The sequence below is a fragment of the Rhinopithecus roxellana genome, chromosome 10, assembly GCF_007565055.1.
Source record: "Rhinopithecus roxellana isolate Shanxi Qingling chromosome 10, ASM756505v1, whole genome shotgun sequence".
NCBI classification, from domain to species: Eukaryota; Metazoa; Chordata; class Mammalia; order Primates; family Cercopithecidae; genus Rhinopithecus; species Rhinopithecus roxellana.
The window spans coordinates 30,558,270-30,576,926 of record NC_044558.1 but is presented as its reverse complement, the minus strand read 5'-3'; the positions used below and the strand labels follow the sequence as shown (position 1 = coordinate 30,576,926).

Below are 18,657 nucleotides of genomic sequence, written 5' to 3'. Positions count from 1 at the left end.
TCAGGAGTTTTCTCTCATGTTGATACTTTTATATTAGATCATAACTTTTCTGAGTTCCCTTTTATTTTATAGCCAAATGTTCAGTTGGACTCCAGGTGGCTAGTGTGCAAGGCAGAATTGGAAAAAGTGGAGGTTGAGAATTATGTCCAGCAGATTATTTGGCATGCTTCAATAAATAAATCTTCCAATCTCCAATATGCAGAAATATTTTTCAAGTCACTCGAGTTGTAACAAAATCATAAGGCTTCAATATTACAATGAAACAAATATCTTCATGTGTGTGCATCTATGTATGATTTCAACAAAAATTTATTGAGCACCAACTACATACAAAGAACAATGGTAGACCAAAATATACCAAAACATGACCTGTGTCCTCAGAGAGAATATATTCCCCTACAAAAAGTGTTCCTTTTCACAAGCAAGGCTTACATAGAACATCTTAAATTTCCTTTTAAAAAGCTAACTAATCAAATAGAACCACTATTTTAAGATGATTAAGAGATGAAGTTTTCAGAACACTGATGCTACAGTAATCTAACAGTAATAAAGAAGTCACTCTCCTCAAGGATAAGAATGATTACGAAAGTCCTTTCTCCTACTAAAATTCTACAATTCAATGAATATTAAACCACCTAAGAAAGATGAGTAAGGAAAATTATACAGTTATCCTTTATAAGGGTCTATGAAGAAACAGTGTTATTTGGAGATACCAGGCAAAAGTGGTATTTGTTGATATTTGACACATTAAATGAATATTGATGCTTTCAACTTTGCTTTGTAAAAACACGTTTCATGGTGAACAGATTTAAAAATCCTTGAGTGTCTTCCATGCTGTAAATCAAATAGTTCAATACTTTGGATAAATTGCCTCTGTTCAAACTGCATAGGTCAATTCTCAAAATCACATTCATAATAAAGAATTGAATTCCCCTAGATCAAAAAATCAATTCTATACTGCATGAAACTTATACCTCAATTTAAAAGAATAAAAATATCTTATTTAAAATATATTTTTATATAATGTTATTAAACCAACTGATATTCAATCAAACATCTACTAAAGCAATTGTATATTTCTAGCATTTGAGACAATTCTGGAAGAAATGAGAGCAAAATATTCGAAGTTAAATAATAAATGTTTTTATATTTAGCACTAGGCACAAAATCTCTTTAAGATATAAAGTAACTGTGTCAGGTGAGATCACGCCACTGCACTCCAGACTGGGCACAGGAAAAAAAATAAAAGGAAATGAAGTAACTCTCTAAACTTCAAAGTAAAGTCTGCAAACATTTCCAGTCAGTGATCAAACATTCTTGGTGCAAAGTAAATCTGCTGCTATAGATAGTTATCCCTAAGAGAGTGAGTACCTTAGGTAACCCTGTTGTGCCAGATGTGTAAAGAACGTACAGTGGGTGTTCTGAAAGAACAGGAACACAGTCATGTGACTGGGCTTTTGCCATCTCTTCATCCCAGTCAAGGTCACGACCTGGAGCCAAAGGAACCGCCTCCTACACAGGAAAAATATAAGAGTATGTACTGTAATAAGGAGATTAAATCAAGAGAACAAAAAGTAGCTAAATCTATGTAAGTCCGAGCATCTGACTGAAAATCTAAGCCTATAATGGCACTAAACATCAGATTTATGACTAAAAAGCTCGTTCATAATTCAATATAAATGTTTATAAAAAGTCCAAAGGTTTTATATTCACTTCAACTAAACTGACAAAAAAACATGTTTCATTTAAATCTAGAGATATCCTTCAGACATTCAGTATAATGTAGTAATGTTTCCATCAATACTCATAGCTTAATTAACAAGGTTTCATGTTTTTATAGATGCACTAATGACTTTATAAACTAATTTTTATTTTCCATAGCCTATTTTTTTACTTCGCATTTATCATCTTTACAATGATGTGTCAACTAAGCTAATAAATTTATCTTCATACAATGGCCTTTAGGAGTAATACCACAGCTGCCTTTCCAAATAAGAAAATATTAATTCTTCTTCAGGAGTAGGGAAGAATTCTACTATTGCTTTTTGAAGACTAAAATCCAGTATTGAAATTTAGTCAGAGTCTGTGATATATCCAAAATACAATCCAAATTTTCCTCCTTCTAGATCATTCATTATTGTGGGAGAAATATTTTTTTCCTTTTTTTTGTTTCAAGAACCAGGCTCTGTGTTGTAAACTTTGTGATAATAGAGTCATGAGTTAAACAGATACATCTTTAAAGAAATTAAATAGACTTCTTTAAAAACAGTGACAATGAAATGGCCAGATGGGTGAAAAGCAGGGAAGTGGCTGATGGAAAAGTTACTCTGATGGGGAATTACAGCTATTTAAGTAGAGTTAATGCCGATTAAAAGTCTGGCTTTTTCTTAGATGTTAGCTGAGCTCAAGATCACACATCAGGAAGTTTATAATTGGCGAACATGTTAGCATAAGCACAAGCAAAGTTATACAACACTCAGTGAAAGTTAATGAGATCTACTATCTAGAGATGTGTGTAACCATTTCATTAAAGTTATTCCTGAGATAAGCCCAAAGATTGAAAAATTTAGAAAAGACACTTCCATTTTCTAGGTTGCCTAATACATTAATCATGGTGGTAAAAAACTGTTCATATATTTAAATAGGTACATTTACCAATTAATACTCCAAGATAATATCATAAATATAATGCCTGTATGAATAAACACATTTATAGCTAATACATTTATAGCTGAATCTGAAGACCCTTTATCAAGTTGAAGTTTCAGGCCAAACTGCTTTCTCCAGCCCCACTGTGATAGGTACTGGCTCTGCCATTTAGATAAATAAAATAGTTGATTATGACCAAATCATAGGTTTCCGTTTCTTTTTATACAATAGATAAAAGCAACTAATTGCAAACTATCAAACTTTTGACAACACAGAGATCTATAAAAATCATCACACTGCAAAATAAAAACATCAACTGAGTGATCACAACAATAATTACAGGGTTGATAATTTTTATGGGCCTCTAATGAAATTAGGACTTCAATAAATGGTTATTCTTCAGGCTAAGAAACAGAGGTACATGCAAAGGAGATCTGACAAATAGAGAAAACAAAACATTTTCACGTATATGCATTTACTTCTATAGATATGTCTTTCCTAATTCTTATAATTCTTAAAAGGCAGTATTGGGAGAGTGTAGGGGTGCAATATCCTTTGATTCCATCATTGCTTGCCTGAAGCTTAGGTGTGGTAACCAAGTTTTTACCTCCTCTTACAAAAATGCAATCCCGGTTAATAAGACACACCGCTGAGCCTTTGTGTCTCTCTAACTTCAAAGCAAAGCCATTCCACTGGGCTTAGTTACTGCCTAAACAGCAGGTCTACTAGAAAGAACAAGAGATTTCTACAGCCCTCATCTATATCACAATAGAGGAAAGGGCCTGCAGAAAAAGAGAGAAGCTGAGAAAGTAAGCTAGTTATTGGAGGGCAGCAGGCAGTTAATCTCTATTAAGAAGAAAAGAGAAGAGACTTGCATTAGAAAAAACTGAATAAGGAACATTGATATCCTCCATATGCAATGTGTTTATAGTGAAATAAATATCATATATCTTGTTGGTTACAAGTCATTAAATTAGAGTTTAAATCCTGGTTCTGCCACTTATTAGCCGTGACTTTGGGCTATGACCTCTCCATTACTCAGTTTCTTTATCTCTAAAATAAGGCTAGTAACATCTATGTCATTGGTTTGTTAGAATTAAATAAGAAAAAAATATTTGGAAGTACTTAGCATTGGGCCTAGAACTTAGTACATCATAAGTTCTGTACAAACTACGTATTAATGTGAACAGCACACATATACTCACATATGCATACACTGTGTGTGTGTTCCTGCCATTCCTCTAAACTGTTCTTACCCAAGGCCTTCTATATTGCTGATTTTGCATTATCTGATTTAAACAGCAAAGAAGCTTTTTTAAAAAAAGTGCTTGAGGTCTTCTGAAAGAAACTTAAAATTCTTCCTCAAGATCATAAGAACATTAAAACCATTAAGTGCAGCAGTTCATGAATCACAGACTACTAAAACTTTACACAGGAATTTAATGTGGTAATGGGAATTGCTTGGTGGTAATCAAAATGACGTATTTTTAACACTCTGTTCTCATATCTTGTCATTTAAGTATTTTCAAATAAAACTTGTCAAGAGTTCTACAAATTGCACATGATTCTTTAAGTCTTGCAATTTCACTTTTGCAAAAAAAAAAAAAAAAAAAAGGCTTAATCTGCTACAAACCCAAGTTGGTGTCATCATAAATAGCTAAAGATTTGCTTGGGTGAAGAAATAAGGTGATCATCAGTTAAAAGTTACAGAAAAAGTACCGTAAATTGTATTCATTGGTATATCACACTGTTCTCCCTTCCTTCATGGACCGCGGAATAATGTTTAGAATATTCATGTTTTGTTTTCCTGAGCATAGTTTTATTTCTGGCCTAAATACTTTTCTAAATTTTAAGAAGATTTTTGCATTCAAATTAGTCACACCACTCCAAGAGTCAGGAGAGCTGAGGGATTAAGCATACAGTCAGAGTGCATACTTTCAAATCTCGACTCTGGAACTTTCAAACCGGGCAAGTTACTTTATCTCCGTGTTCACTGGAGTCCTCTTCTATTAAAATAGTAATAATATTATCATCTAGTTAATAGAGTTACCAGGAAGATTACAAAATATATTCATTAGTAGAATGTCTTAAAAATCATACGGTAAGCAGTCAATTCATGTTTGTTGTTATTATTATTGTTCATATAATCCGAGCTAATTAAAAACACAACAATAGCAGTATACATAGAATCCAATTCATTAATCTCACACATGTTTCTGTGTTTCAGTCTTTTGGTTTTAAGCTGGATTTTCATGAAGTCAGTAGGTCTTATTCATATTTTTTTAGAAATAACAATGACATTCAGCAGTATACTTAATAGCTTATAAATCAAGTGTATCTTTTAAATGGTAAAAATTAAAATCATTCTTAGCATATTAACATAAGCAAGAACCAAATTCAATATTCAGATTACCATATTTGGACGATTATAAATGAGAATTTTGTCTGGTTTGTGTTGTCCTATTTTTAGCGCTTCTTCTACAAGTGGTACGTACTCTACTCTCCTTCCAGGTTCAATGCCAAATGATGCTGTAACAACCACCTTGGGCTATAATTAAAAAATAATAATGGAGAGAAAGCTTTAACAATGTTAATTAGGGTAATCACAATATTTTAGTTGCAGACTGGCAATTTAACATTTCTAAAGAAATATCTGAATGATTCTGCTTTCTGCTGAATGGTACGAAAACGAATAAACCATTTGTAATTGTTATAGACTTAACCACTTCTACATAAATCTCATTTACCTGTTCAAAACTGCATACTCAATGATGTTTTTGACTCATATGTATGAAATGTATAAATCCCTTTCAAATAATTCATTAAGCCAGGTGGATTTGCCATGAACTAGTACAATGCAAATCTTGAGGCCCCTTACTTGCAAAGGCCCCAGTGAGAGCTGGCTGCTGCTGAGGTTGTAGTAGCATTTCACAGGTTTTCTAGATATTTCTCTTCTAAATGCCTAAAGAGACTGCAGCAGAAAAAGACGCAAATCTCCAATAATTTGTAATATTTTTTCTAATTCTAAATACATATTCATGTTCACCAAATATTACATTATATTATTTTCTTAAAAAGGCTCCCAAATGATTAAAGTTTCAAGCCCCACAAAGCCTAGACCTGCCCCTGTCCTTAAGATACACTTTGTACTCTTTACCTGGCAATTTGCTAAGTCATTCTTCAAGACAAACACAGGTGTAGGCAAAATGTATCCCTGTTGGGAACCACAGCTTATGTTAATCTCTCTTCTTCAGTATATTCTGGACATGCCTCAAATGTTCAGCCATAGTCAGTGTTCATACATCTCTACTACTGCACAGTAAGCTCTATAAGACCAAGTTTGAATGCCATTTATTTTTTTGTTTCCTATACCTAGCACAGTGCTTGGCATGTCATGAGCTTTCAGCAAACATTTGTGGAACTCATTAATTTGCAGAAAAATAAGTCCTCATATTTTTAAGTATATTGTTTCTTCACCAAGAAATCCAAAGCAAAAGAGACAGATAATAAATTATTCAGAAGGCAGATAATTGACCCAAGGTATTGAATGTATTCCTGAATTCTGATTTCTAGTTCTAATACATTTCATCTAGGAAAGGTTTATACTGTGCTAAATATATGCATATATAGTATTGTCTGCTTTTTGAATATAATTTAATATTCATGGAACTGAGGCTCAGTGCAATTACATAGTTTGCCCCAGGTTATAAGTGGCGAAGGCAGAAGGAAGGCCAGTTCTGTCTGGTTGTAGAACCTCTTTCAACCATATCAAGTTGCCTTAAAACAAAACAGAAAAAAAAAAAAAAAGCAAAAGTCTTGTTTCCTTTTATTATATTTTTAAAAGTCAGACATTTGAAAATAATTCACATTTTAATATCTGTAATACGCACAAAAATAGCTCTAGATAGCATTCCTTAAAATTAGAATTCTGAATAAACAAAAGCAAGCTACATATCAGATTAGGAGCATATATAGAATATATCAAAGCTTGAATAATTTAATAAAGTCAAAATTAGACTTCTCCTCTGAAAAAAATAATTCCTTTCACATTTCTATTAACAGCCTTATTGGAGATTTTATTGAGTCTAGACTGACTTGTTAGAATATATCATTTCCATCTTCTTCTATAAAAATAAAACTTTTTCTTTAGCCTATTTATCTGAAGATCCTGACATCAAAATCATTCCTAATTTCAACTACACACTAATTTTACCTATCTCAGATGTACATCTCTATCTCCATCTTCTCTCCTTACATTTGACCTGCCCAATTGCCTTGTCTATAAAAGCATTTATTGCAGAAACCCCTTAACAAAGGAGTCTTAGGGGTGTGTGTATGTGTGTGTGTGTGTGCATGTGTGTGTGTGTGTGTGTGTGTGTGTGTGTGTGTGTGAGATGGATGAAAATTCCTTAAGTGGTATACCATAACTTTTGTAAATTCTTATTTTTTTTACACATTGTAATTTCCCTATACCTTATCAAAATTTTTTAAAGTTTCATTTGCAGGTCAGTGACTGATATTTTTTCTCTAGATTTTCTTCATAGACATTAACTCAACATGTTTAAAAAGAAGAAAAAACACGATAAAAAGGACCCAGATAGTTTGTTCACAAATCAGCTTTCTTGTTTTAATAACTAACCTATTACAAAATAAAGTGAGATATGCAAAGCCTCACTCTATACCTAGCACTCGGGGGGCTTCAGTATATATTACCTCTCTTCCCGTTAAGAATGCCTCATCTTGGGCTTCTAAAATTCTAAAGGTCAACCATCTCTTACTCTGATAGAGAGCTTCCTTCCTGAATCTTCCCAGAGTCCTTTTTCCCCTTCATATTGCCCACTGTTTTACAAACAGACCACCTATCAAAGGTTTTTATTACAGCTTCCAGCTTCACTCCTACTCACATACTGCAAGACCTTCCTCTTCTTAACATTGCTTCAAACATGACATTCGCCTGTTCAAAAACTTTTACTCATTAACAGAATCCAGTTCAGACAAAACCCGCCTTTGCAAGCTCACCGTCTCTCACCTTTTAGTCATATTGGTCTACTTACTGTCCTTCCAAATGAATTTTACCATTTCCTGTCTCTACTGCTTGACTCACATTCTTTTTCTGCCTTTTTGGATCCTAATATGTCATTCTCTTCAACTAGCTGCATCTTAGCCAAGATCTAACTCGAATCTCACCTCCTTCAGGAAGCTTTCTTTGGCCACCCCGACTGAAAGAAAATGTTCCTTCTTCTAAATCAGGGGTCTGCAAACTATGGTTGTGAGCCAAACCCAGCACAAAGCCTGTTTCTGTAAAATATTATTGACAAATACACACCTATCGTGTACGTGTTGTCTAAGGCTGCTTTTGTGCTACAACAGCAAAGGTGAGTAGGTGCAATAGAGATCGTGTCATCCATACTGCCTAAAATATTTACTATCTGGTCAACTACAGTTAAAATTTTTCTAACTCCTACACTAAATTCATAGATTAATAATAGTTAACATTTTTTACATGCGTACTATATACCAGACACTGTGCTGTTTTAGATTAAATAGCTCAATGATATTTCACAACAGACTCACTAAATTGTTATTTTTGTACCCCATTGAAACATATACACTTCCTGGAAGTATATGGATTGTAAAACTAGTTATATGTCCCATCCATTTGATAAGTATTACTTATTATCCAGTTGCAAAGACAGCATCAGGAACAAAATGGGAGCTTAATAAAATATATGTTGAATGAACAAATTAGTAATTAGTCCTTTTCTTCTATGTCTTATACACCCAAATATAAGACAAGCTAAGTTGGAAAGCATACACCTTCTCTTATAGTTTATATTCCCCAAGGCACCCAGCAAGATGTCTTTCACATAGAACTGACTTTAAAACAAATGTGTGATTAACAGATGTATGTGAAATAAAAAACATTTTATTTATGTATTTATTTAAATAGCTTGAAGTCTGGGCTTTTAGGGTACCTGTCACCCAAATAGTGTACATTGTATCCAACAGGTAGTTTTTGATCCCTCATCCCCCTTCTACTCTTCCCCTTTCTGGGTTTCCAATGTCCATTATACCACTCTATACGTCTTTGCATACACATAGCTTAGCTCCCACTTAACAGTGAGAACATGAAGTATTTGGTTTTCTGTTCCTGAGTTGTTTCACTTAGGGTTATGGTCTCCAGTTCCATCCAATTTGCTACAAAAGATATTACTTTATTCTTTCTTATGGCTGAGAAGTATTCCATGGTGTGTGTGTGTGTGTGTGTGTGTGTATGTGTGTATCTCACATTTTCTTTATCCACTCTTCAGTTGGTGATCACTTAGGTTGATTCCAAATCTTTGAAATTGTAAATTAAGCTGTAATAAATGTATGCATGTAGGTGTCTTTTTGATGTTTAATATAATGATTTCTAGAAAAAGTATATATCAACCATCCTATTTGAAGGGAGGATCTAACAGGTATAGATCATTCTCAGATGATTCATCCACAGATAAATATGATTTCCCAAAATAAAGCATTTACCTTTACATGATCAATGCGACTGCTTAGTTCTTTGGAAGCAAATCCTCCAAATATGAGACTGTGGATGGCACCTATCCTTGCACATGCCAGCATGGCATACATTGCCTGTGGGATCATGGGCATGTAGATAACGACAGTGTCACCTTTTTTGATTCCATGCTTGACGAAGACACCAGCCAGCTTGGAGACCTATGCCAAGACCATTAGATCAGTAAAGTGTTTTTTGTATTATTTCACTAAACTTCTAACTTAAGGTAGTAATACTAGAAGATGATCAGCCACTTGGCAGTAGATTAAAGGAGCCTGAGTAACACGTGTTTGATGATGATGATAATGCTTTAGATGGTGGTAGTAATAACAATTGTATTATAATCATTGATTATAAACCAACTTACCATTATTATGTCACATAAATTTTATGACTTAACATTGCTTAACCATTCATGTCACAACATTTTTACTGGGCAAAATTATATACCAAATATGGTATGTAAGAGTTGGGAACACAACACTGATAAATGAAAGACACAGAATTGCCCCTGTAGAGCCTATGTATTGCAAAAGGTGAATCTGTCAGGTGAAGAGAAAAACAAAATAATTACAAATTTAGATAGATGTTGGGTAACTGTTAAAGGAAACAAGTATACATTAATAAAGAAAACATATCATTAAACACTAATAAAGCAAATAAGACAAATTCTACTATATTATTATTTACACCTAAAGATAAGGTGTAATAAGGTTCAGCACTTATAAGCTCTAGTAAACAGCTATTAGCTAAGGTAAACAGCTAACCAAGGTCAGAGAACTAGCAAATGCTGTAACAGGACACGATCACAGGTCTTCCGACCTCATATTCTTTGCTCTTTCTATGCCTTTATAGTTTTTTTACACTAATTATTTATACAAACTGACTTCCCTCTGTATTTGGATGAAATGTACAGTTTTTTTTTGCTTCTGTGTTTTTGAGATCTCAACAGATAAATGTCTCTTCCCTGTAACATGTTTTTGTATTTTCTAGCAATAAAGACAAAACAGATCATAAGCCCACACATGATAAAATTTCTTTCAAGAATCCTTCTCATTGGCAATTATAGCGGGCTGTGGGAAGCACCCCCAGACCTTAATGAATAAGTAGCTCAACATTCTTTTACTTAATAGATATATATTAAGTATCAATTGTATGTCAGATACTGTTTTCAGATACTTCAGATAAGTAAACAAGATAAGACAATAATCTCTACCCTCCAAATACTTATACTTTAGCAGAGAAAATACTCACAATAAGCAATAAACACAAGAAATAAGTAAATTACCAATTATGGTAAAAAATCTTCATTCATATGGGGGAGGGAAGTAGAGCAGAGTAAAGAGGATTTGGAGTGCAGGGGAAGGAGTGGATACAATTCTCACTGGGACCTCACTAAGAAAGCAACAAGTTTAGTAAGATATGTAGAAGGTTGGAAAAAAGTGGATATCTATGAGTGTACTATTTTAGGCAAAGAGAAAATCAGTGAAGTACAAACATGTAAGAGGTAAAGGAGATCATATGTGATGCAATCAAGGAACAGCAAGGAAACCAGGGGCCTGGAGAAGAAACAAGTGACGAGACAGTTGTCAATCAGGTCAGGGGACTAAAGGGCCTGTATGGGCATGGTGGGTAATTAGAAGGACCATGGCTTGACTTGGAATGTGACTGCCCAACACAATGAACAGAGGAGGCTTGGGAGAAGAAATTAGGCCACATGGCTATTTATGGTTCCTTTCATTTTTGTCTCTCCTACTTTCGGAACAAGTTTAAAGAATTCTGAATCCTGGCCATTTTTCTCTTTTCTCTTTATTCACTTACTCTGTATAGATGGGGAAAGGTGTGGTCAAGGTTAAGGTCTCTGGTGAAATAAAGTAAAAGCAAAACAAACAAACAAAAAAACTATTTTAGTGTTTTATTCTACTTTATATTGCAAACTCTATAATTGAGTGCTATGTTTCAGCAACTTCAAAGATGCTAGCAGAAAGTTATGAGAAAGATACACTAAAGTAATAAAAATCATGAACTTGAATTCTATATGGAATTCAAAAAACAAGACAAAAACTGGAAAGTTATATCCAAACATCTCAGTGTGCAACCCCTGCAGAAAGTGACCATGCTTTGTGATCACATTACTGGGTACATCATTTAAGGTACCACACTGAGAGAGACCAAGGAGAAGAGCTAGTCTTATCCAAAGCTGTGACTTCAGCATCTTGAATTGTGCCAGTTGTTGAATAAAAACGACATTCAAGCAAGGTCTGCACTACCAATAATTCAGTAACTTTATAATCCAGTCTCACTTTACAGTGTTAATGGAAGATACCCACAAATTTTCTGTCCTCTGAAAGAAATGAGATTAAAAAATAACTAAGATCAGAGCAGAACTGAAGGAGATAGAGACATAAAAAAATCCTTCAAAAAATCGATGAATCTAGGAACTGCTTTTTTGAAAACATCAACAAAATAGACAGACCGCTAGAAAGACTAATAAAGAAGAAAAGAGAGAAGAATCAAATAGATGCAATAAAAAATGATAAAGAGGATATCACCACCAACCCCACAGAAATGCAAACTACCATCAGAGAATACCATAAACACGTCTATGCAAATAAACTAGAAAATTTAGACAAAATGGATAAATTCCTAGACACATACACCCTCCCAAGACTAAACCACGAAGAAGTTGAATCCCTGAATAGATCAATAACAGGCTTTGAAATTGAGGCAATAATTAATAGCCTACCAAACAAAAAAATTCAGGACCCGACAGATTCACAGCCAAATTCTACCAGAGGTACAAAAACGAGCTGGTACCATACCTTCTGAAACTATTCCAATTGATAGAAAAAGAGGGAATCTTCCCTAACTGATTTTATGAGGCTAGCATCAACCTGATACCAAAGCCTGGCAGAGACACAACAACAACAAAAAAAGAGAATTTTAGACCAATAAAGAACATTGATGCAAAAATCCTCGATAAAATACTGGCAAACTGAATCCAGCAGCACATCAAAAAGCATATTCACCACGATCAAGTTGGTTTCATCCCTGGAATGCAAGGCCGGTTCAACATATGCAAATCAATAAACATAATCCATGACATAAACAGAAACAAAGACAGAAACCACACGATTATCTCAATAGATGCAGAAAAGGCCTTTGACACAATTCAACAGCCCTTTATACTAAAAACTCTCAATAAACTAGGTATTGATGGGATGTATCTCAAAATAATAAGAGCTATTGATGACAAACCCACAGCCAATATCATACTGAATGGGCAAAAACTGGAAGGATTCCCTTTGAAAACTGGCACAAGACAGGGATGTCCTCTCTGACCACTCCTATTCAACATAGTGTTGAAAGTTCTGGCCAGGGCAATCAGGCAGGAGAAAGAAATAAAGGGTATTCAGTTAGAAAAAGAGTAAGTCAAATTGTCCCTGTTTGCAGATGACATGATTGTATATTTAGAAAACTCCATTGTCTCAGCCTCAAATCTCCTTAAGCTGATAAGCAACTTCATCAGAGTCTCAGGATACAAAATCAATGTGCAAAAAATCAGAGGCATTACTATACACCAATAACAGACAAACAGAGAGCCAAATCACGAATGAATTTCCATTCACAATTGCTTCAAAAAGAATAAAATACCTAGGAATCCAACTTCCAAGGAATGTGAAGGACCTCTTCACAAGTACTACAAACCACTGCTCAGTGAAATAAAAGAAGACACAAACAAATGGAAGAACATTCCATCCTCATGGATAGAAAGAATTAATATTGTGAAAATGGCCATACTGCCAAAGGTAATTTATAGATTCAATGCCATCCTCATCAAGCTACCAATGACTTTCTTCACAGAATTGGGAAAAACTATTTTAAAGTTCAGATGGAACCAAAAAAGAACCTGCATTGTTAAGGCAATCCTAAGCCAAAATAACAAAGCTGGAGGCATCATGCTACCTGACTTCAAACTATACTACAAGGCTACAGTAACCAAAACAGTGTGGTACTGGTACCAAAACAGAGATATAGACCAGTTGAACAGAACAGAGGCCTCAGAAACAACACCACACATCTACAACCATCTGATCTTTGACAAACTTGACAAAAACAAGAAATGGGGAAAGGATTCCCTATTTAATAAATGGAGCTGGAAAAACTGGCTAGCTATATGTAGAAAGCTGAAACTACATCCCTTCTTTGCACCTTATACAAAAATTAATTCAAGATGGATTAAAGACTTAAATGTTAGACCTAAAACCATAAAAATCCTAGAAGAAAACCTAGGCAATACCATTTAGGACATAGGCATGGGCAAGGACTTCATGACTAAAACACCAAAAGCAATGACAACAAAAGCCAAAATAGACAAATGGGATCTAATTAAACTAAAGAGCTGCTGCAGAGCAAAAGAAACTACCATCAGAGTGAACGGGCAACCTACAGAATGAGAGAAAATTTTTGCAAAATATGCATCTGACCAAGGGCTAATATCCAGAATTTACAAAGAACTTAAACAAATTGACAAGAAAAAAATCAAACAACCCCATGAAAAAGTGGGCAAAAGATATGAAGAGACACTTCTCAAAAGAAGACATTTATGCAGCCAAAAGACACATGAAAAAATGCTCATCATCACTAGCCATCAGAGAAATGCAAATCAAAACCACAATGAGATACCACCTCACACCAGTTAGAATGGCAATCATTAAAAAGTCAGGAAACAACAGGTGCTGGAGAGGAGTGGAGAAATAGGAACAGTTTTCCACTGCTGGTGGGAGTGTAAACTAGTTCAACTATTGTGTAAGACAGTGTGGCAATTCCTCAAGGATCTAGAACTAGAAATACCATTTGACCCAGGCATCCCATTACTGAGTATATACCCAAAGGATTATAAATCATGCTACCATAAAGACACATGCACACATATGTTTATGGTAGCACTATTCATAATAGCAAAGACTTAGAACCAACCCAAATGTCCATCAATGATAGATTGGATTAAGAAAATGTGGCACACATACACTATGGAATACTATGCAGCCATGAAAAGGATGAGCTCGTCCTTTGTAGGGACATGGACGAAGCTGGAAATCATCAATCTGAGCAAAATATCACAAGGACAGAAAACCAAACACCGCATGTTCTCACTCATAGGTGGGAACTAAACAATGAGGATACTTGGACACAGGGCAGGGAACATCACACACTGGGGCCTGTTGTGGGGTTGGGAAGTGGGGAGGGATAGCATTAAGGGAAATACCTAATGTAAACGATGAGTTAATGGGTACAGCACACCAACATGGCACATGTATACATATGTAACAAACCTGCATGCTGTGCACATGTACCCTAGAACTTAAAGTATAATAACAATAAAAAAAATTCCCTTGTGTGAAACAAAGATCTCAAAATGGTAGATCACAGCCAAATGTGACCAAGATGTGTTTAAGTTGGAGCCATATCACATTTTAAGAAAATGAACCAGCATATTAAATTTAATAGGTTTCACATACAAATCTAGATCTCCAGTTTCTCTAGAAAAATTGTAAAGTCTAGCAGCACCAGGCCTGTGTTCTTGAATAACAGCAATCAATTGAACTAGATGATCAGCCTAGTGGTTTGCCATAAAACTGGCTATTCCCAGGGGGCATTTATCATACAGCTTGCATTTTTTTTCATTCTGAGTTCAAAATATATTTTTTTAACTTTTTGTTTATTTTATGTTATATGCTTACACCACATTTCCCTAACCATACAGAAAGTGTGATATATACCGACAATTGATATTTCTCCCATACACCCACTTCTGTAGGCATCTGAGTTGTCAACCACTGCCCTGAAAACAATTTTTAGTCAAATTAGGCTGCACCAGGCCCATGTAACCACTAGATGGAGTCTATTTGGCCTTGCTTATTTCAGCTGCTCCTCAGTATTTTGATAACCTGATAACCACACCAGACTTGGTCTACAGACAAAAGGTTTACAGAATCAATAGTACAATTTTCTTTTCCAGTTGTTTTCAGGGCTAAATGTTACTCTGGTAAAATTTTCCATTATAATTTGTAAATCTAAATATATATGTATGAGAATATGTATGAGAAAACATACGAGTTCATAATCACTCAAATAAAGTATTACTGGAACTACAAAACAGAAGGCATTTGATACTGCTATTTCAGGGTTCACCTAGTTTTTATCAACTTCAGGTGGAAAACTATCAAAGAAAAAACCGGTATTATTTTTAGCGAATGACATATTCTTATCCTACCATAAATGCCTGAGTGTAGAGTTACGATTTCTATTATTAGCAAAAGGGAAAATATTTTAATATAGGTTGTTTATAATAAATAGTTTTTCAACTGACAAAAAGTTAACCATGTGCCATTCACCCAATTCACATTCATCTTTGCACCTTCTTAAATTTGTTTTTTAATTTGTCAATTACTTGATGGTTTTATACAAGGATAAACCAGTAAAATTGATTTTCAGTCTGACATCAAAGGCAATAGAGATCCCAGGGGAGCTAGGCCAGCTAGCATGAGGATACTACACTGCCAATGTGTGAATAACTGGGCTGTGAAGGAAACCTAGAGGAAATGAAATAAACGTATTTATTTAGATATAACAATGTGTGACTCTTCCCACTAGAATTTATATGAATCATTTTGGTACTAATTTAAAGCCATTTTAACACATAAACATCCTGTCATTGGTTCAATTTATGTAGTATCTACTGTATGTCCTAAACTGAGGTCAAGTCTACAGATACAAACATGAGAAGGAAATGGTTGGTCCTTAAACCAAAGAAATTTGGAGTCTGGAAAAAAAATCACATATAGTAATAATAATTGTAAAGAAAATGTAACAACTGAAATTTATATATTGTAAAATGGTGTACACATATATTTGGTTTATATATAACATAAATATAATATATAATGCATCAGATAGAAGTAAAAGCTTTAAATTTCAGTTATAAAATGAATACATATTGGTATGAATAACGAAAACTAAATTAATAAAAAAATTTGTTATCATTCTGGAAAATCTTTCAAAAACAGTCTTTGGGGTAGTATAATTTTGTGATCAAATGCTCATATCTCAAATATAAAGATTAGTCAAAACTGGCCAAAAGCTATGTTCTACAGAACAAATTAGCACTTGCTTCACAAACAGCAAGTGTGCTCACCTAAGGAAAATCACGCTTGTACAAAAAAAGATAGTTCTAGTTTCCAAATTGTAGTAAAAATGCAGTGATCAGGGACAACTTCAAAACCACATCAAAGAAAACTGTATGAAAAAGCAGACAAGAGAATGCATATTTTCAAAATGCCACAATGTTACATTGCAAACCCTGGTCTAAATAGTAACAAAAAATAAAACTAATTTAAAAACCAACTATAATATCTGAGGAAACAGATTACTAAAAGTATGGACAAATGAATTGTTCTTGAGAATATGTATAATTTTCATAGAAAGAGTTATATAAAATACCTGCACCTTACTTTAAAAAATATTACATTAATCATACACATTTTTGTTTGTTTTACTTGTACACATACAGGCAGCCATTGAAAAGACTGAAATTGTAACTATAATGAATAACTTATTCTTTTGTCCATGCATTAACTATGTATCCAGGTAAATACCTGTGGAAAGAGAATTTTCAGGAATATAAATATTTTCATATAACATAAGAAGGTTCTAGAAATGTATCATTTTAGACAGTTACAATTTATTAGATACAACATTGAACTAATTTTCATTTAAGATGATACTATGCTAAGTCAATTTATTTTGAGATATGTCTCCTAAAACCAGGAAAGTTAGAGATGTTATTTAAAAAAGAAAGATCTTTCTTTTAAAGATGAAAAATCACATTTTTGTTTATAAGTAAAATGTATTATTATTTATCTAAAACACAGAGGAATATTTATTTTATATTTAAGAATGGCATTCTATTAAGTTTTCCAAGAAAAATTACAAAATGCTATATTACATTCAAAATAGTTATCTGTCAGTGGTCTAGAAAACACTTACTAGTACATTTCTTCTCGAATAATTTTCTCCAAATGAAAGAGTAAATACCATTACTCAATTATCATTTTTCTCATTACCAGTTTCTTTACACATGGGTTTCAATCAATATTTAGTCATTTTCAGACTATGTATTCACAAGCAAAGTGAAATAGATAATTATTTAATCCCTTTAGTTCAAGCTCAAAATAACCAATATTTCAATAATCTTTTTGCTTTCAAGACTACTGTGATTTTCAGACTATAATTTCACAGAAAATTAGTTAAATCCTGTATTTCCCTATGTATATGGGCTCACAGTCTTGATAAGGAATATTGTCTTCCATTTCTTTAATACTTATGTTAAAATTTAAAAGAAAATCATCAGAATTCATCACATCTTGTAAAGAATGTTTTGTTAATTATAAAACAGTATTTCTATGTAACAATCAGGCCATTGTGGACAGAGAAAATAATTCTACATGAAGGAGAAGCCCAAGGTCTTAAAGAATGGAAAATGTAATTGATGCCTGTCATTAACACACAACAGGTCTAGGGTGCATGCAATAAAAAGGAAAGAAAATACATAGACAAAGAATAATTAAGGATTGCCTCCACTTTTTACCATTTTAACATCTCTCCACTCTAGACATCAATAATCGGGTAATTGTAACTTCCTCCTGCTTTTACTCACTGGAGAGTTTCTGCCAATATCTCTAATCATCACAACATGTGCTATTTGGCTGAAAAAGTGAAGGCAGTTTAGTTTAGAGAGAGAAGACATTCAGGATGAAGAGGTCATGAGATTAACTGGAAAGGAATGAAGAAACAACATCAGATATGATGCAAAGCCTTGTTATGCCCATCAAGTTTAGACTAACCCGAAAAACAATGTGTAATAATTGAAAAATATTTATCCTCTTTAAAAGTAAGTGCTTTCCAAATTCTTAAAATGTAATGATTATTGTATTAACTATAATCAATAATTTAATGATTATTGCATAAACTCGATTATTACGTAATGGGGTAAAAATAAATAAATTTATTTGAGAAATATTAAGAATGGGGCCACAGTTTGGGTTTTAGCAACTGACTGGAAAGTGGTGCCATTCACATTGGACATGTTTAAATTTGAGATGCTAGTGGAACAACCGTGTATAGACACCTACTCGGCAATCCTGCATATGATCTCAACATCAGGAGAGAGATGTGGGCTGATGACACAGAACTGAGAATAGCCAGCGTTGCCACTGGGAGTAGCCATCACATATGTGGCAAAAAAGGCCATTGGCACAGATGTAATCACCCAGGTGAGATGTGTAAAATGGAAAGAGAAGGCAACCTAGAAGCAGGTAGTGAAGGGACAGTCAAAAGAAGCATTTAAGAGGGATAATTAGACAAAATGAACACAGGAAAGAAAGGAAATGGGC

General features: G+C 33.9%; 1 protein-coding gene across 1 annotated transcript in view; it reads right to left on the bottom strand.

Annotated features, from left to right (window-relative positions):
- Positions 1-18,657, bottom strand: part of ACSS3 (acyl-CoA synthetase short chain family member 3) — a 174,444-nt gene that overhangs the window by 112,962 nt on the left and 42,825 nt on the right. The window contains exons 3-5 of the mRNA XM_010383668.2: positions 9,175-9,363; positions 5,063-5,197; positions 1,372-1,512 (exon numbers count right to left, since the gene is read on the bottom strand). Of these exons, the coding sequence (XP_010381970.1) occupies positions 1,372-1,512; positions 5,063-5,197; positions 9,175-9,363 (465 nt within the window). The remainder of the gene's footprint in view (positions 1-1,371; positions 1,513-5,062; positions 5,198-9,174; positions 9,364-18,657) is intronic.